Source organism: Acomys russatus, chromosome 12, assembly GCF_903995435.1.
Source record: "Acomys russatus chromosome 12, mAcoRus1.1, whole genome shotgun sequence".
NCBI lineage: Eukaryota > Metazoa > Chordata > Mammalia > Rodentia > Muridae > Acomys > Acomys russatus.
The window spans coordinates 34461509-34481907 of record NC_067148.1 but is presented as its reverse complement, the minus strand read 5'-3'; the positions used below and the strand labels follow the sequence as shown (position 1 = coordinate 34481907).

General features: G+C 43.4%; 1 protein-coding gene across 1 annotated transcript in view; it reads left to right on the top strand.

Annotated features, from left to right (window-relative positions):
• Unc80 (unc-80 homolog, NALCN channel complex subunit) overlaps nt 1-20399 on the top strand; it is a 181328-nt gene that overhangs the window by 142024 nt on the left and 18905 nt on the right. The window contains exons 48-57 of the mRNA XM_051154166.1: nt 1315-1485; nt 4756-4848; nt 5847-6065; nt 11020-11220; nt 13297-13420; nt 14345-14470; nt 15582-15705; nt 16433-16639; nt 19430-19614; nt 20142-20307. Of these exons, the coding sequence (XP_051010123.1) occupies nt 1315-1485; nt 4756-4848; nt 5847-6065; nt 11020-11220; nt 13297-13420; nt 14345-14470; nt 15582-15705; nt 16433-16639; nt 19430-19614; nt 20142-20307 (1616 nt within the window). The remainder of the gene's footprint in view (nt 1-1314; nt 1486-4755; nt 4849-5846; nt 6066-11019; nt 11221-13296; nt 13421-14344; nt 14471-15581; nt 15706-16432; nt 16640-19429; nt 19615-20141; nt 20308-20399) is intronic.

Below are 20399 nucleotides of genomic sequence, written 5' to 3'. Positions count from 1 at the left end.
AAGTTGGCTCTGGTCTGATACATAATTCTGTCTCCTTTCAACACGCCTACTTTGTTAGCCCACCCTCTAGGAAGAGAGGGGCCAGCTTACTTTGCTCACTGGCTTTATAGATTTGCTCTAAGACGGTTTCCCCTCTTCCCTAGAACAGAATGAATTAAGGGCAAAAGGTAGCCAGGATCTCTCTTAATTGAGCTCTTTTCTTGAAAGACACATCAGGGATGAATAAAAATGTAACCAGTAGCCTCGGGTTTTTATCGTCTTTAATGAGAATTAGACATTATGCTGAAAGCCAGGCAGGAGTGTGAATGTCCCTTTAAGAGAAGAAAGTCCACAGTCTACAGAGTGGTCCTGGTCCTGGGTCACTTCCTTGATCTAATACCCCAGCTCCGGGAAGCACTCCAGAGTGAATGCAAACCTTGAATTGAGTCCATTCTAGCTGAGTGCAAAAATGCATTCTGTTCTATTTTGTTTCCTACGCCTTGTCAGTTAGATTCCTCAGATTCTCATTGGCATTAAAACCTTGTTAGCCTACAACAAAATCATTTACTTTTTCAGGAAATACACTGAGTTCTTGCCTCTTGTTTTTTAGGCTATCCCAGAGGTATTAGGACCTAAAATGTGTGATAGCTTTAACTCCATACGTATCAACTTTTGAAAATTGTCATCCCATTACTGTAGGGCGCTAATTCTGTGCAGGTATCCCATCAGAAAGCACATTCAGGGCTGAAAAGGACATGGCAGAGATTCCTGGTAATTTGACTCCATCTCCTCTTTAAATTGAGGTTCCTGACAGCTCTTCACTACACCAAGTGTGCATCCTACCCAGTGGGTACTGTCCACCCACGCCAGCAAGGACATCTTGCCAGATCCATCAAAATGAGAGCATCTACCAACTCTTGCCGTAAAACAGCTTAAGCTTCTTAAGGCACCTTCTTAGAAAAAGGTCTAATGTTGTCTCCAAATGACTTGAGCTGAAAAGTTGCCCCCCACACAGTCCCAAACCAAGGCTCTGCTGTGGAATGAAGCCTGTTATTCTGGGTAGTCTGTGGCCAATCAGTACTCCTCTCTTCTTTTGGCCGTGTGCACAAATAGCTAGTTCTTCCCACCTAGCTCATAGGCGTCATTAAGGCAGGTTTCCTTGCCTGTGACTGGGTGCTTCCTTAATTAAGACAGTCAACACACCCAGCAGCTGCCATTGCTTCATGCTGGTGTTGCACAGGAAGGGGGATGGAATTCGGCATCTCTGGAGGCGTCTACATGCACCTGGATATCATACAATCCGACAGGACTTGCTCTTCTTTCTGGTGCTTGCAGCCTTCAGATGCTGATGGTCTTGGAGGCATTGGTTCCCTGCTACCTTCAGAAGATGAAGAGACAGACATCACAGGTAGAGACTGTGCCTGCTGCCCGAGAGGAGATTGCTGCCACAGCCGCTCTGGCTACATCCCTCCAAGCCCTTCTGTACAGTGTGGAGGTCCTCACCAGGTAAGCTCAGAGGCAGATATCTCCAGCCTAAAACCACATGCGTCCATTGGAAAAATGTGAAAACTGGCTGTGACTGAATATCTCTAAAACCTGACTTTTATTTATAGATTATGGACAACTGTCGTTTTAGAGAAAGCTACTTAGCCCCTTATGGTTGTTACTATAAATACTCCCTAAATCACCTAGGTAATTAATGCTAAGTACCCTGAATAGTGGCAGTAACAATAAGGATGACTTTCCTGCATGATTAGTGAACACACAATTCCATATAACTTGGTGGGTTTCTATGTAGGTTTTTAGCCCAGTGGTGAACAGGGCTTTAGTAAAAGGGCAAATTAGTGAATACAAAGTTGTGGTCCACGTTTTAATTAGCTGTTTGATCAATGTTTAGTTTCTGCATTTACAGAAAGAAAGGGGAATGTAGGAGAGAGAGACAGAGACAGACAGACAGACAGAGAATGAGGGTGAACGCACACACAATTCGGAAGACAAGTTGTGAGGATCACTTCTCTCCTTCTGTCGTGTGCATCCCAGGGACGAAGCTCAGTTTGTCAGGCTTGGGGCCAATAGCCTTTGCTCACTGAGCCATCTTACTCACCCTACTGAATTATTTTGAGACGTGTGTTTGCAAATGTAACTAAGCATCCTTTTATTATTTTACTATTCATAAAGACCTGGATTTTTTAACTATAATTTTATAAACTACAAAACAAATACAAACTTCAGGACCTTACTCTATTCCAGGAGACACAGGTTTGTCATTCAGCAGGATGAAATAATGCCAGGAGGTGGGAGGTGAGAGGCCTGGGGAAGAAGTCTCATGGGCACCAGAGTTTAGCCCTAAACGAAGTTCAAGAAACTACCTCGGCCCAAGATTTTTGGGTTCCGAAGTGAAGGGAAATAAGCTGTCATAGAGCAGAGAGGGCATGATGGGGGCTCTAGGTAGGCAAAGGATGGCCCAAGAGCAGGGAAAGCAAGTGCAAGGTATATGAGGCACATGCCTGGCTTTCTCATTCATTGTCTCTAAATCAACTGAAGATACCGTTCCTTGAGGTACTGAATGGACCATCCTGGGTTTGTGTATTTGCTCCTCCATTCCATTCTGCTGTTCTGTACATCCATGTGCCAAGCCCAAAACCCTGCCTATGGCTTCACTCCTGACCCTGTCTCAGGGATCACTGCTCTCCATCTCTCCTGTGGGTCCCAGGAAGCAAACTCAGGTTGCCAGCCTCAGAGGCAAGCATCTTCACACACTGAGTCATCTTGAGGACCCTACTTAATTATTTTAGGATGTAACATGTGAGTCAGAGTGAGTGAGACTGTTGTTCATGAATGGTGACATATGGTCAGTGTCCGATGATTAACCACACTGCCAACCGAGGCAGGCAGAATAGAGCCCGAAAGTCTAGAGTAGCTCATCACCCTCAAATGCTCATCTGCACCTAAAATGAGTAAAGTTTTATTAGCTCATAAAAAGAGATATGTAGGCATTGCATATGTATATTATATGTGTATTTGGGTTTCGGTTTTATAACTCTATCACAGAAAGTTAGAGAACTAAAACAAAACCTGGCCTTGTTGTAGCTCATCATTCTCTGGAACAGTGTACAGGAAGGACCAGCTGTTGTTAGGGGCTCAAAGGACAGAAAGGAAGGCGTTGGTCAGCCTGTGCACTTATCTGAAGGCTTGGGGGGAGAAGCCATTCCCTAGCTCATTCAGTTTTTTGCAGAACTCGGTTTCATGTGGCTTTGGTCTGAGCAGTTTCTTTGCTGGCTCTCTACCAGGAGCAGCTCTGCCCTTAAAGGACATCTTACTCTTTTCACATGGTCGGGTCCCCTTAATCCCCCAACCTGGCAATAGGGCACTGAATCTTTATGCTTCAAATCTCTGTCCCCAGAGGAGGGGGAAGACTGTCTATAAACATATTGTTGGAGTAAAATTAGGCACAGAGGCATTGGGGCCATCTTTAAGTTCTGCCTACCACACCAAGACATGGGAAGAGATATCCTGTTATTCTTGAAAGTTTAGTTGCTACACTCAGGATTCAGAATATCAAGCCATAAAGATTTCATCAAGGTAAATGCTCCAGGAACCTACACCATCCTTTCTGTGCCTCAAGTGCCAATGCACAGGCAAAATTTTATCTGATACTAAAGGAAACCCCACAGACATTAAATGAAATAATTTGAGTCTTATTAAGCATCCGACTTAAAATAGAAATTTACTTTTTATAGAGGTTTGGGTATAATTTTCTTTTTTTCTTTTTTTTAATATATTTTATTAACTTATTCATATTACATCTCAATTGTTATCCCATCCTTTGTATCATCCCATTCTTCCCTCCCTCCCATTTTCACTAAGAGTTATTATGCTATCTGGTGGCTTCTTAGAACAGTAACTCTGGTGCAGATTTATATGCACAGTTACCTTGTTCTATTATCTAGACGGCTGGTCTGCCTGCCACCCTCTGGGCTGCCAAATGACCTTTTCACTATCAATTGGTGCTTACAGTTTGAACACAAGTCTTATTGGAAGAGTCATGGCTTACTACTGAGAACCAAGACATAGAACTTAAACCTTTTTCCCCCCTCAGAGGATTTATTTTATTTTATTTTTTTATTAATTTATTCTTGTTACATCTCAATGGTTATCCCATCCCTTGTATCCTCCCATTCTTCCCTCCCTCCCATTTTCCCCTTACTCCCCTCCCCTATGGCTGTGACTGAGGGGGATTTCCTCCCCCTTTATATGCTCATAGGGTAGCAAGTCTCTTCTTGGTAGCCTGCTATCCTTCCTCTGAGTGCCACCAGGTCTCCCCCTCCAGGGACATGATCAAATATGAGCACCAGAGTACATGTGAAAGTCATAAACCTTTTTTTTTTTTAAGATTTATTTATGTATTATTATGTATACAGTGCTCTGCCTGCATGTACACCAGCAGGCCAGAAGAGGGCATCAGATCACATTTATAGATGGTTGTGAGCCACCATATGGTTGCTGGGAATTGAACTCCGGACCTTTGGAAGAGTAGTCAGTGCTCTTAACCTCTGAACCATCTCTCCAGGCCTAGAACTTAAACCCTAATGAGTATATAGAATTAGGAATCAACCTTGTCTTTAAAGGGCCTTTTGAGACTGAAAGGCTCCAAACTGGACAGCCTGTTCTTTTAAGCTTTGAAACCTTACTCAGGCAAACTTCAACAACTTGAGAATTACATAAATATCTCTACTTCTATCGCGTTGTAATGGGAGACCTCTGTCCCTGTCGCAGGCCCATGCAGGCCCCACAGATGAGCAAGAGCGATCAAGGTCACAAGGGTACAACCACAGCCAATCACACCATGTCATCCGGAGTGAACACCAGGTAACTTGCTGTGCCCTGTGCTTCTGTGGCCTTTCAGATGTGTTTCAGTGGCTGGGAACGAACGGGATCCTGAAAACAAACAAACAAAACACCTCCACAATATTAAGTGAGAAAATCTATAAGGAAAAACTTCCAAGATAAGAAAAGAGAGTGAGAGGTTAAAGGTGCCAAAACATCCTAGAGCTGCTTTGAAAATCATCACAGACAATCTCAGGCAGCCTTTGTGAGGTAGCGCTCCTGTTGGTCTGTTGGACTCCAAGCCGTTCATAAGCCCTCTCCTTTCCATAGCTTTTAAAAATAAGGCTCAGAATTCAAACTTTACTTTTTTTAAATCTCCTTTGGCCATACACCATGAGTTTATATGGATCCTTAAATTTTTTTTTTCATGCATCTCATCTGGCAATGAAACAAGTTTTATAGGAGCTCTATAGTTGCAATGTCACTGGTGGCCAAGTGAAAGAAGACAGCACCTTTCAGGGCTAGTATGTGTATGTGCATTTATCAAAGCGTGTACCTCCAAGGGCTTTGCATATGACAATTCTCTTGGGAGCCTCAGCCAAGGAATAATTCCCTTCTGGCTCTCAAGCTTTTGCGGGTTGCTGTTCTGATTCATAGGTACCAGGAGCAAGGTGCCAAGCTGCACTTTATCAGGTACAGAAAAGCCCACTCTGATTGCATACTTCTTCTGACACACTGAGAAATTGTCTCTAGACCTGGGTTCCGATTCCATTTAAGTCACCCAGGGGCTGCATGACATAACCGTTTCCGTGTAAATCCTCAGGAGAGATAGCACGGGAAAAGCTACTGCGGTGTGCCACTGCCATGTCTTCCGGGATGACCAGCCGTCTTCATCCTCCAAAAGAGCTTCCGTGGGGCTCTGCCTACCAATTCCTTACCTCAATGGGCAGCATATTTCTCTGCAGTGTGACACCCTGCACTCGTTGTAACCACGTGCCCACGGTTTCAGAGTCCTGGTTAACCTTTCTCAATTCCCCCAGGGAAAACCTGCATTTATTGGAGGAAGGGCAAGGCCTCCCCAGAGAAGAGCTAGATGAACGAATCTCTCGAGAAGAATTCCGTAGACCACGGGAATCTCTGCTGAACATTTGCACCGAGTTCTATAAGCACTGTGGCCCGAGGCTGAAGATCTTGCAAAATCTGGCAGGGGAACCCCGGGTCACTGCCCTGGAGCTGCTAGATGTGAAGTCCCACATGAGGTACCTACTCACGTGTCCCACCTCTGCTAGGGTTGGGGGGGAGAGTGTGCTGCTTGGAACTTAAGCCGTGTGCCTGTGTCTGTGTGCTGGGCTGGGCTGTGGGGGGCTTCCTCTAGGAAATTAAATGAGATACTCAGTATAATTTGTTCTCTGTGACTTGGACGCATACCATTAAGATCCTTCTGCTAAAGTGAACACTATATATCTATTGCAGGTATCTCAGTTAGAAAGGGGGTGGGGGCTGTGATGATTTAGCAGTGGGAATTCAGTCCACAGTTTACTGTTTTCACAGATTTTAAAATATGATCTCAGAGGACTTAGTAGCTATATTTCTAACAGTTTTAGAGGCTCATAAGAATTCCTTCAAAGAAAAATTTTCATGGTTAACAAAAGAGTTGCTTGGAATGTTTAATATATCTATTAAGCCAAATGTACAGTTCTCTCTGAGCCATCTAGAAACAGCATTGTAATTTGGCAAAACACTCCAATTTCCTGGACAGTAACTGCCTTATCTTTTCTTAAAGTGATCTCTTGAAAGGAACTTAATACGCTCTGGGTGAAGGTAGAGGGGAGGGCAGAAGCATGAGGTAAATGCAAAGGCTCTCCTCTGGCCTCTCACCTTTGCTGTGGTGTGGGCACACACACACATGAGGTAAATGCAAAGGCTCTCTCCTCTGGCCTCTCACCTTTGCTATGGTGTGGGCACACACACAGCCATGCTGGAGAGTCCCAGGCCTTCCCCACTGTGAAGCAATGGAGAGGTTATTTCACAGAGAAGTGTAGCTCCCATAAGGAAGGCTGCAATGTTTCAAGGACCCGTTACCATGGCAACTGAGGGATGTAGTCAGATCCTCTCCTTCTTTTCCCACAGATTATCTCTAGTTGACCTGAGTGAATCTGGGAATAGACAAACATTGCATTTCCAGAGTCAGAAAATGATTACTACTGACAGGCATTGTGTGTGTGTGTGTGTGTGCACATGCGTGCATGGGGGGGGGGGGGGAGAGAGACTGTCTGTCTATGTATATCTGTCTATGTGTCTGTGTATATATGCCAGAGTGTGGACTGTATCAGTATGCATGTGTGTCTATGTGTCTGTATGTGTTTCTGTGTCCTATATCTGTGTCCATGTGCATCAGTCTATATCTGTGTGTATATGTTAGTATGTGTATCTCTGTATGGTGCATCAGTGGGCATATCTGAGTATGTGTCTCTCTGTGTATGCATCTGTGTATATATGTATGTATGTATCTGTGTCTGTGTGTGCATATTGTGTTTCTCTGTGTCTGTGTCTGAGTCTATCTGTGTAAATTTATGTCTGTATGTCTGTCTATCTGTGTCTGTGCCTATCTGCCTCTGTGTGTCTTTCTATCTCTCTCTGGGTGAGTGTATCTGTGTCATGTCTGTGTACGTTTAGAGGCTGTAAGTCTATTCTATAATTCTTCTTGGACATTTAAGGGAAGGAAGAATAGGGTCAGAGAGGCCTGGAGCACCCTCTAGAGGCTAACACTAAAGTCTAACAAGGCCTAAGTGACTACTTAGTACTTGATGTGGATTTAAGGTACAATAGACATTAACACTAATGAAAATTATCTATAGTATATTAGACATTAGTGGTACAAAATAAAGCCCTAATTGTCAAGGTTATCATAGTCCATTTCAAAAGACAAAAAAAATAAATAAATACTATAGTCACTTGTACAATTGTTTATTATTTTCAGACAACTTATAAATTATATGATACAAAGAGATAGAACACACTAACTAGAGAGTCGGGAAAAATAAATTTGTATGTCAATATTTATATCTGTGATAAGATTAGTACAGAAAATATGAAATTATATTTATTCATGATGCATAAATCTGATGTTGATCTTCTAGAATCTTAGCGCAGTTAGCAAAATATGATCAGCTATAAAATCATAGTGTTAGTAGCATAAAAATATAATTTCTTGATGAGATAATACTTATTAAAAGTAATGCCAACCATTGTTGCTGACACCAGTAATCAGTGAGCTTGAAAGCAGAAGAATCAAAAGTTCAAGGTCAGTTCCAGGATAATCTTGACTCCATAAGGAGACTTGTCTCAAAACAAACAAACAAGCAAATAAACAAAACAAAGGGCCAGCAATATCTCCTGCCTGATACTTGTTGAAAAGAAAGTGGTCCAAAGAACAGTGCCCTCAGCAATGCCCTTATAAAAGATAAGGGGCTGGCTCTGCGTGACTGTGTAGGTAGTTGACACAATGTCATTATGTGATTTGTCACAGGCAAGGTCTCTGGAGGCAGGATAGTGTGAGAGGGCAGCTACTTCACAGACTCAATTGCTCAGGATTATTTAAACCAATGTCCCCTGTTAATGTAGTACTGAGCAAAAAGCTTTTGATGAAAGACAAGTGTATGTTTCTTTGACTAAATGCAGATGTTCTATGTTACGGGTGGAGGGGGAGTAGATCCAAACATTGACACAATGCTATAAATACATATAATAATGGTTCTCATAATTTAAGCCTAAGTGCATGTGTGTGTGTGTGCATGTGTGCATGCGTGTGTGCGCATGTGTGCGTGCATGTGAAACTAAACATGAATTTTGGAGTTGTGAGTCCTACATAAAAGTTGAAGAATGGGTATTACCCAAATAGAAAAACTTGGCTGAAGAAAGAGAAATGAGATGATATATCCCAGATAACACAGGAGATACTTGCTCAAAGAGTTTGGCTCAGGCTACAGAACTAAGAGCCAATGTTAACAGAAGCTATACTTTGCAGTTAACACAGTACATGACTGATTTCAAGACTCTCCGGGAAAATGTCCTCGATTAGATATTCTCTCTGCCCAAATGGAACTTCTTGCCTCATTACCCACTTCTGAGTTCCCAAAGCAGCAGCATCTATCTTTTCTCCTCCCTTTTCTCTTGCCGGTTCTCCTCAGCCTCCCTCTCTCTTTCTTTCCCTTGCTCTTCCCCACCCCTACTGTGCTTTTTGTCTTTTCTTCTCTTCCCAATGAGAACTCTTGAGTTCCCATCTGAACAGGACCAGAAGTAACTTGATTTTTTTTTTTAAACATTTATTTATTTATCATGCATCCAGTGCTCTGCCTGCATGTACACCTGCAGGCCAGAAGAGGGCGTCAGATCTCATTATAGATGGTTGTGAGCCACCATGTGGTTGCTGGGAATTGAACTCAGGACCTTTGGAAGATCAGACAGTGCTCTTTAACCTCTGAGCCATCTCTCTAGCCCCTCAATTTTCTTTTTAAACAAGCACATGTATGCAAATAAATGGTATCCTGAAGGTAGGGTTGGAAACACATATGAAAGGAAAACTTTCTTGTAGACTCATCTTTAATCCATTTTTTTTTCATGATGAAAGGGTTAAAGAAATTTTCTCACTGATCTATAAGTTCTCTCTCATATTCAGCTTTAAATATTTGTTTCAAGCTTAAAATAGAATAATATATCTTTTTTTTTTTTCCTGTCTCAGAATTATCTTTAAAGCAAGCGAGTCTAGTGCTTATTCGGCCCTGCAAGGAATTGCATTTACTCCTATGGATTCACTTTCCTCAGCAAAACACGGTGTACAAGAGCCCACCTTTTCCCAGTTGGCTTAGACTGGCTATGTGGTGCAGTAGAATTTCTAAGAATGTGCAGAGATAAGGTGAAAGGCTCTAGAAGAGACCGTGTGGATAAAACTACCTTTATCTGGATACAAACGATCTATGCCAGATTCGTCTTGGCATGGCATACTTATGAGGAAGAGGTAAATGATACAGCGTGTAGGGTGGTTGAATCCTTTGTTTAGGGCACCCCTAGTCAAACGCGTTTTCCCAGACAGTGTCGACTAGGAGTGAAGACGGGGAATATGAAGAGATAGCACCTATCTCTTGGCAGTGAAGGGTTGCCATGAAGACGATGAATTGAACTTGTCCATTCATAATTAAATCTAGCAGGAAGATACTGGAGATAATTTAGAGATCTAACAGGGCAGCGGCTTCTAATATTGCTGGCCTTCAAACGTGCAAGGAATTCCCTTGACAGTAATGAGTTCTCCCATTAACGCAGCTGGTCAGACAAAAATACACCTGGAGACATCCAAGTGTTGACGAGATAGGCTTAGATATTACTCCTAAAGTAGAGTTCCTGGAGGTCACGCGGTAGCTCCTTTGAAACATGCATCCTGCCTCTCCTGCTTTTATCAACTTTTCTCTTTATTAAAATGTTATAGTTAACACATGAGAAAAGGAAGAGCACGATACTACTATTGTAGTGCTTCTAATTAATTAATAGATCTGCCTGTGTGTGTGAGTCTGTGAGTGCGCGTGCCTGTGCGTGCGCACGTGTGCGCGCGTGTGTGTGTGTGTGTGTGTGTGTGTGTGTGTGTGTGTGTGAGTGTGTGTGTGTGTGTGTGAGTCTGTGAGTGCGCGTGCCTGTGCGTGCGCACGTGTGCGCGCGCGTGTGTGTGTGTTGAGGATGTAGAAAACTGACACAGTTCTTGTTTGGCATACACTAAGTCCTGGGTTTTATCCCCGCCACCATGCACACAACAAGGCACGATATCAGCCATCTGTAATTTCAGCACTCGGGAGGATGAGGCAGAAGCGCGATGAAGTTCAGGATCATTTTTTGCTACATAGCAGGCTCAAGGCTACTCTGGGTAACAGGAGACCTGCCACACACAAAAAGAAGTATCATTTTCTAGATACGTTTGGCCCATCCTTAATCTTTCTGTGTTGCTGCCCATCCCATGGTTCTCCATGACTACGCATGTGCACATAGCATCGTATTGATACACATGAGAAGAGGAGAGAAATGGAGAATGCTGGGGTGACTCTTCTTAGTTAGGAAGCAGATATGTCTCAGCATGGGATGATCAGCATGACACTGTGTTGAGATGTCTCCACTGTGGTCTTTTTTTTTTTTTTTTTTTTCTGCTTACTATTTCTGGAACGATTTTAGGCTGGCAGAAATTGCACACTCCCTTCTGAAGCTGGCACCATATGACACGCAGACGATGGAGAGCCGAGGCCTTCGGCGCTACATCATGGAGATGCTCCCCATTACTGACTGGTCAGCAGAGGCAGTGAGGCCAGCCCTTATCCTCATCCTAAAGAGACTGGATAGAATGTTCAACAAAATCCATAAGATGCCCACGCTGAGGTGAGAAGGCCTCCCGCTCAGATAGTACACAGCACAGGGATAGAAGGTTGCCATTTTAAACATAGCAGGTCAATCTGTAGTTAAATGAGTGAGTTAAAAGTTTCTGGTGGTATTTGTGCATAGATAAATTGGAATGTAAGGTCCCCAGGAACTAGGTTTGTTTTCAGGAAACACCGTTTCCTTTTGAAATGCATGTACTCATCTTGAGGAAGTATCTGTCTAATTCCCCATCAGTTCTTCATCTGATGCAATGAAGAAATCCAATTAGAATTTACAACCCTTAATCCTTTGTGAGGTAAGACAGAGTATACCTTATAGACAGCCAACAGCAGAGAACAGAATCATTGATTTGATGCTAACAGGATTACATTCAATATAAGAAAATATCAAATTTGGTAACATAGTTTTTTAGAAAAATTCAAGTTTTATAGTTATCAGCCAAGCTGTAGCTGAAACGGTCACAGAACTGATAGCCAGTCCCAACTTTCACCTTATTCAGATTCAGCAGAGTTCTAAATGAACACAGTTCCAGCTTGGAGATTTCTTGGTGGCCCGAGAAATGTCTATTCATCCCTTTGTAAGGTGCTGATGCCTCTTCGCTAGCCTCCCTGGAGATGTGAGCCAAGTTTGGAAACTACAGTCACAGTGAGCTGGTGGCACAGCTCTCAAACCTGCTAAATGGAAATTTCACATTTGAATGAATGAGAGACCGTTATCTACCCTTTAAAACTAAACTCAAAATCAACACCACTTTGCCTCAGACTGTGGTTCAGTTCACCCGAACTTTTACAGAAGTTAGCCAACTCTTTGCACGTTCGTGCCACCATAAGAAGTCACAAAAAGCCAGGATTGGGCAGTATCAGGCTTCTGCCGAAGCACTGTTCTTAGGCCCTTTTGTACCACGGTGATGGATGTCAAGACAGTATATCAAGGTCACTTATTTGAGATGCGTGATGATGTCTGTTCTGAAGCATGATTTCTTTAGCAGCGTCAGGAGAACATGCTGATCAAAATACGTGTCTTATGAGTGTGTGTCAAAATAAATTATCTTTTGTTAGTATTTTGACATCTAAAGATGTTAAATGTCTCCATAAAAATGCTCATTTGTCATATAGTTAGACCAGTTATAAATGACACACCTCCCCAAAGGACCTTTCAGATTCATGCACAGGATTGGTCAGCTATGGGGAATTTTTCCCGGGCAGCACGATGTAAAATATAGTTGATTTGTCTTTAACCTTTTCATGTGACCTCAGTTCAGCACACAGAGTATTGACTGAAGCTGACCTGTGGATTCCCTAGGCACTTCCGGCACCCGGGATGTCAGTCCATCCTCATTGTGGTGCATCTCCATTGTACGGGCTGCAGTTGCCTAGGAAATGTAGGCTTAGAAAAGATATCCAAATCAGCAGAACCCAGCCTGCTTATTTTTTGAGTCCTGGGGACGGGGACAATCACCGGATAGACTCATTCTTAAGACAGAAAAAGTCTGTGTTAATCTGATTGAGTTGTGTACTCTGTCATCTGTACTGCCATAGAAAATGATCCATGATCATTCTCTCGGAGGCAAGCAGAACTTTTTTTGGACCATTTTCCTCAAATTCTGCCTTTTGACAGGACTTAAGCCATATACTTCCCACTGGTAGCCTGGTGTGAAAGTTGAGAGTATCGAGTAGATCTCAGAACTGCCGTGGGGAGGCGGGGCAGATTTGTTCTGTTAGAAGATTTCTCGCATCTCCCAGAATGATAGTACAGGAACCCACTCAAAAATGACACCAGGGACCTTAAACTGTGAGCCATTCATCATCTCTGTTTTTTTCTTCAGAAGATTTTTGTCTCATTAGTCGGTGGGGCAGGAGTGTGCCTCTGCTGCGTTTTCAATACCTTCTTCCTTTCCCAGGGTGCTCTGTACTTTTGGAACAACATGGGTAAATGTCCTCCCATGGGAAGCACTGTGTTGTCTCAGCCATGCATCCTGTCTTAGTCGATGTCAGGATCACTGTCTTGCATTCACTTGTTTCAGACTGTCTCCAGAAGGGAGCCAGGCCCACTAATGGCTCCTATATTGTATTCCAGGCGACAGGTTGAGTGGGAGCCTGCCAGCAGTTTGATTGAAGGGGTTTGTTTGACACTTCAGAGGCAGCCAATCATATCCTTCCTGCCTCACCTTAGGTCACTGATCAATGTCTGTGTCAATCTGGTGAGTAGTCAAGCAGCAATCTTATGGAACTTTGCACAGTTTAACTCTGCTATTGATTTCTCTAAACTGAAGATTTACAGGTCAACCACTTTGTGCGCCCCTACCTACCTACCTATGAAAACTGATGGCTCAGGTGACACTGAAAGCAGTGAGGTACATTTCAAGGTGGTACATGGGAGATGCAGGGGCCCATCCCTGCCCAGGCGGGATGTCGGAATGCTGCTTCCCACGCACTACTTTGACAATCACCTCAAAGTTGCGTTGAGAGTTGAGGGCTGCCAGTTGGAGAGTGGGGTGGTTGGAGTCTGCACAATTGGCTAGAAGTTGAGATAGTTTGGGGATGGAAAACACAAAAGAATTTTTTTTTTTAATTTTTTTTAGGGCCAAACACCATGAGTTGGCCAGTCTAGGATTCATGCAAAGAAAAATCACCCTCACCACTTATGTAATATCTGGAGTCTGGTCCTGACAAGGTTTTGTACAATGTGTGAAAACCATGTGAGAATGTACCATCCTGTAGGATCTGCTGCTTCACTAGTTGGGCAACAAATGTGTAGCTGGAATGCTTAGTGCACATAGAGCTAGGACCATCATCACTGTTGTCAGCATCCACTCCATTAGAGAACGTTGACTGCACTTGGTTTGAACCTGCAAGTAAGTGTTCAGTATCCCAACTATTCATCTCTCATTACTACACAGTTAGCCGTAGACAACATTCTACAAAACCTTGGCTGAATCCAGTATCAATGGCCGGTCCGGCTCCAGACATTACATGCCTTAGAGGGCACGGAGAAAGAAAAGACTGGAAATAACATGCCCAACCTTCAATTTGTTGATATCATTATTAGTGAATGAGACTCCTTTACTACGGTTGCATGAAATTGCAATGGTCAAGGCTGGTCATGTGCTCTGTTTGTATTTCAGGTGATGGGAGTAGTAGGACCTTCCAGTGTTGCTGATGGATTACCCCTTCTTCATCTCAGCCCTTATCTCTCACCACCTCTGCCCTTCAGCACAGCTGTTGTCCGGCTTGTAGCATTGCAGATACAGGTGTGACTGCCTTACCTGTTTGTCACGCTCATTAAGTTGCTGGCGGAGGCACCACCTCACCGTGGTGTTCTCTCACTTTCTGCAAAGGCTGGGCAAAATCTGTGAAACAGAAGTGTGAACATCTCCAAACTTTGATAGGTTTGGAGCTTCAGTCCTGAGCATGGCCCTAAGTTGTGCTTCTGTAATTCTTCTTGAGATCTCAAAAATAGCAGAGTCATTTGGTACTGGCACAACCACAGGAACCACTGTGGTCATTTAAGCTAAGTGCAAACTAATGGCTTACAGGTAATCAGCTCACAATTGTTAATCAAAAGAGGCTATAGTGTTCAAAGTCTGGTTAAAAATTATTTTCAGAAAGAATTACAGTATAAAATTCTTTCACACCTTACTACTAGACTTTGAATATCTTTATTTTCTTTAATGATTGTGGGTTGAATATTATTTTAAACACATGCATACAAATAACCCATGTTAACAACTAAGGTACAAATTCCCAATTCCCCTGACTGTTTCTCTGTGTCACCCAATTTTAAAGCTTTGTAGTCAATGGAAAAAATACACCGGTTATAAATGGATAACTGGTCTACCCATTATCTGGCAATCAGGCTTCTTACCATGCAGAGAATGGGTAGATGGTCAGATATATCAAGAATGGTGACTACTGTGCAGAAGGGAAAAGATGACATCCTACATTCACCTTAATAACCTGTTTCCAAAGATCACTTATTTCTTCCTTGTATTGCTTGAAGAAAGCCTGGACAAGGGTTAAAGAACTTTTAAATAATGCCCAAATGGAGAAAATGTCAAATTGTCATTTTCTCCATTCTCCTTAATAGACACATAGTGAAAATTAATGGGGGAAATGAAGCGGGCCTAGTTTTAAACTTCTTCTCTTCATGCTTAAGCTGTCACTGTCTCTTTAGGAATGTAGCAAAAGGTAAAGCATCAGTGTGGGTCAGACTTCATATGGCACAAAGATGACACGTGACCTCATAGCTTACAGGTGCAGCCAGCGGGAGGCACCCTCACCTCACCGACACTCTGTAGAAACAAATGTCTGCAATGGGTGTGGTGGTCAATTAATCTTTTTTTTTCTATTATTGCTGCACAGGCTTTAAAAGAAGATTTTCCTTTAAGCCATGTGATCTCCCCATTCACCAATCAAGAGCGAAGGGAGGGGATGCTTTTAAATCTACTCATCCCATTTGTGCTCACAGTAGGATCTGGAAGCAAAGGTCTGATTAATTTAACTAAAGGAAACATGTCATTGTCCTTGTATTTTCTAACTACCAGGGTGTTGTTTCTATTTTTTTTTTTTCTTTATCCCATGAAAGTCATCGATTGAAATGGTTTAAGTGGGGTTGACTCGGGAAGTAGAAATTGTATTTGGTTTAGCTAACCTGGGACAAGAGTTTCTTTGCTCTACTTCTTAGAGAAAAAAAAATATCAAACTTAAAATGATTTCAGTACAGCAGAGAGCAGGAGGACATTGTTTCAATTAAGTTAAGAAACTGTTCATTAGTTGAAGTACGTTACACCGAGAATTGACAGGGGACTAGGCTTTAGTGCAACCACTGTTGTTAGCAGAAATCCCACAGCTGCCAACTGTCAATCTGCTCTCATTACTCTTCCTTCTAATGGGGGAGAGGGGTTCTTTTAGGAAAAGTGTGTCTGAAATCTAAGGACAGTACACTTTAAAATTTACCAAAAGAAAAGAGAGTGAACTGGTAAGCAGGAGACCTGGCTAGGAACCCAAGCCCTCGGATGCCAGCTCTGGCGGCCGTCGGGTGCCCATAATGCTGTGCTGTGTGTGGACGGAAAACACGCATGCCCCTAGGTGTTCTGGTTTGGAAATGGAGGAAGTTGCATTGCTCAGTGTGTTACATGGAAGGTCGGCCTTGTGATTGTTCCTCTTTCCCTTTACTCTTCCAAAACAAAAAACAAAAAACAAACGCACTTCAGATAGCCCATGGCTGGAGCAGCCCGAGGTCCAGCTGCTGCTGCAGACCGTCATTAATGTGCTCCTGCCCCCTCGGATCATCAGCACGTCCCGGAGCAAGAACTTCATGCTGGAGAGTTCCCCAGCACACTGCTCCACCCCCGGAGATGCAGGCAAAGACCTGCGCAAGGAAGGGCTGGCTGAGTCCACCAGCCAGGCAGCATACTTAGGTGGGTCTTTCTCCCCTGCCTCCTCTTTTTCTCTCCCCGTGGATGTCCTTACTAATGTCCATCTTGGTTCAGAAAGTATTGAAAGAAGTCACTTAAGCAAGAAACACTCTTGGCGCAGCTGGTTTATTGCAGTAAATCTATGTCAAAAGACTGAATATCTTCTCTTTTTTTTTAATTATATTTTATTGTAATTGTATTTGTTTTACATACCGACTGAAGTTTCTCCTTCCTTAGCTCCCAGTCCCTCCCCCATCCTTTCTCTCCACCACCTGCCCCCATCAACTCCTCTTCCAATAGGCTAGACAAGACAACCCAGTAAGGGGAAAGGGTCCCAAAGGCAGGCAACAGAGTCAGAGGCAGCCCCTGCTCCCACTCTTAGGAGTCCTACAAGCCACAGCTGTAATATTTGTGCGGAGGGCAGAGGGCAGTTCCATCCAGGCTCCCTGACTGGTGGTTCAGTCTCTGTGGGCCTCTATGGACACAGGTCAGTTGAATCTGTGGGTTTTCTTGTGGTGTCCTTGGCCCCTCTGGCTTCTACAATCTTTCCTCTCCCTGCTTCCACTGGATTCCCCAAGTTCCACCTAATGTTTGTCTGTGGGTCTCTACATCTGTTTCCATCAGTTGCTGGTTGTAGCCTCTCTGATGACAACTGGGCTATGCACCAATTTATAAGTATAGCAGAATATCATTCGGCACCATTTCATTGACTTTCCTTTTCTTCCTTTCTTCCTTTCTTTCCTTTTGCCAGTTGTGTCTGGTTCTCTCCCAGGGCTCTGTGCTCTCCAGCTTCTGTGTCCTGGCCCTCCAGGTAGTGGCATGGGTCTCAGGCTGGACCAGTCATTGAGTGGCTATTCCCGCAATTTCTACACCACCTTTACTTTAGCAAATCTTGTTGGCAGGACAAATCATAGGTCTAAAAGTTTTGTGGCTGGATTGGTATCCCAATCCCTCCACTGGAAGTCTTGTCTGGTAACAGGAGATGGCTGATTCTGGATCACTCTGAAATTTAGCAGCTGCTATGAGGTAGTATATATTGTGGTTCTTATTGGTCTATCATCTACATAAATAAAGCCTTTGGAGTTGACAGTTAGCATCCTGAGAAGTAGGACATGGTAGAACATGATTTCTTTGGCCAACTTTCTTTTTCTTCCCTGGCAATTTCTTTACATTTCCATCTTGATCTTAAATCATGTGAGGACAGCCCCCTTTCCTTACAAGCTCACAATTAATCCCCCCACTTTCATTCCTACTTCCTCACTACCCCATCTCTCTGTGAAGGCCTCTCTTGAGCTGACACCAAGAATAAGAGAATAAGGAGCACTGACAATGGGGAGCCCCTAAAGTAGAACATCTCTCATATTTTTTCCATTCAGCAAAGCAAATGTTGGTGGGAGAGTGTGAGACAAGCACAAACTCGCTGAATCAAACAGCTCCTTGGCATGTAGGAAAATGAGAAGTTTAAGTAGCAATCTGAAGGGATATGTATGTAAAAAGATATCATTTACTGTGGCCTGAAAAAAAAAAAAAGAACTAACAGAATATGTATAAACACAGCCTGTCCAGATGGGTTCTTGGTTGCCCAAGGCATAAGAAGTCAGGCTCAAACAAAATTCAGGCCAGCGTGGTACTAAGGAACACAGAAAATGATGGGGAAGGCAGCTTATTATGTAAAACTAGGAATAAAAAACATTTTATTATTTTAATTAATTAATTAACTAAAGTAAGTAAATTTAATTGGTTTAAATTTATTGAAGTATTTTAAATAAATTTAATTTAATTAAATAAATTGAATGATTTAATCTAATTTGAATCAATTAATTAAATTAATTAAAATTTAAAATTCTTCAATTGTTTTTATTCCATTCTACTTTCGCCCTTTTTAATGAAGGTGTTACTTTTTACCGCCTTGGTCAGGCCTTTGTGCCATTTTCTTTTTTTTTTAATTCACTTTACATCCTGGACATAGGGCCATCCCTCCTCACCTCTTGGCCCCATCTTGCCCCCCATCCCTCCTCCTCTATTCCTTAAAAAAGAGGAGCCCCCCTTTCCATCCTCCCCAGTTAATCAAGTCTTACCAGGACTGAGCATGTGCCTCTGCCTCCCCTCACTAGGGGACCCACATGAAGCCTAAGCTGCCCATAGGCCTAAATGCAAGGTCCTTGGTTGATGCTTCCATCTCTGGGCCCTGGTTAGTTGGATCTGTTGGTCTTCTTGTGAAGCTCCTGTCACCTCCAGGACCTTTTCTTCTTCCCCCCACTTTTCCACAAGGCCCCTACTCATCACCCAATGTTTGGCTGTGAGTCTCAGTATCTGTTTCGAGGCCCTGCTGGGTGGAGCCTCTCAGAGAACAACTCTGCTAGGCTCCTGTCTGCAAACATAGTGGAGTATCGTTAATAGTGTCAGGGGTTACTTTTTTTTTATTTATTTAATTTGTGTTTTAGCTGGGGTTGTGTGCAAAATTCTGATGATTCCATAATGCCACTCTAACAAAACCTTTGGGCCATAAAGTGTCAGTGATGCACATATTTATAATGCCTTTTTAGTTCAATGGACTAACTATGTTACCCCATTTTTCCATCCAAAATGGGAACTTTTCAAAGCACTTAACAAAATTGTGTTCTAATCCACATCGAAATACCTCTACCTGTGTGTCTGGAGGATATGCTAAGTTCCTAGAGGGGTGGAGTTTAACAAATAAGAACTTTTTCTGTGTGTAAGAGCAATGGCTGTGGGCAGGATTTCTCGGAAGCGCAGGCCCTCAGGCTCCTCTTCTCTCTTCTGGCTCTGAAGCCCTCAAGGTTATCCTCGTCTGCTTCGAGAGGCAGCTGGGAAGCCAGTGGTACTGGCTGAGCCTGCAGGTGAGGGAGATGGCTCTGCGGAAGGTGGGCGGCCTGGCCCTGTGGGATTTCCTCGACTTTATCGTGCGCACCCGGATACCCATCTTCGTCCTCTTGCGCCCTTTCATCCAATGCAAGGTGCGTGCTGAATGCTGCTCCCGCTACAAGAAGCCAGAGATCAGGCAGTTTTCCGTTATGGGAAGGGGTGATGGGTTGGGGGGGGGGAGAGTACACAGGACACACACATGCTGCTGTGGGCTGTCAGCAGGGGCTGTTAACACCATATTTGATGAGGAAACAGCTCCAGCAAGCATTCAGAGAGTATTTCACATTCAAAGCGCCTTCTCGTCTACTAAAGTAGGCCAAGCTTATTTCCATCCCCTTCATCACCCCTGTCCCTTTCCAGAAAGGAGGAAAAACTGCCCCTGTGGAATGTTCTAAAGAACGTTCCTACATGTCATAGCACTATTTGAAATCTACTATTAAAGAAACATGAAAACATGGGAAAGTTACAGCTTCTTTTTCACTCCATGACTACGCTTTCACTCTTCTGGTGCGCGATTTCTTCGGGCGGAGACCTTGTGCTGGTACTGCTGTTTCCTCCTCATTGCCTTCTTTGCTTCCTGTATCTACGAGGTCCTGAGGATGTCATGCCTTCGTTTTAGCTATTGGCCCAACCAGCAGAGAATCACGAAGAGCTTTCGGCCCGGCAACATATTGCTGACCAGCTGGAGCGGCGCTTCATCCCTCGCCCGTTATGCAAAAGCTCGCTCATTGCGGAGTTCAACAGTGAACTGAAAATTCTGAAAGAGGCAGTCCACAGTGGATCGGGTGAGTACGCATGGTGTCCTTTGAGCCTGAGAGATGGGACCCACCACCTATGAAGAATCCCCGGCTCAGCCCACTGGTCTTTGGGAGACCTT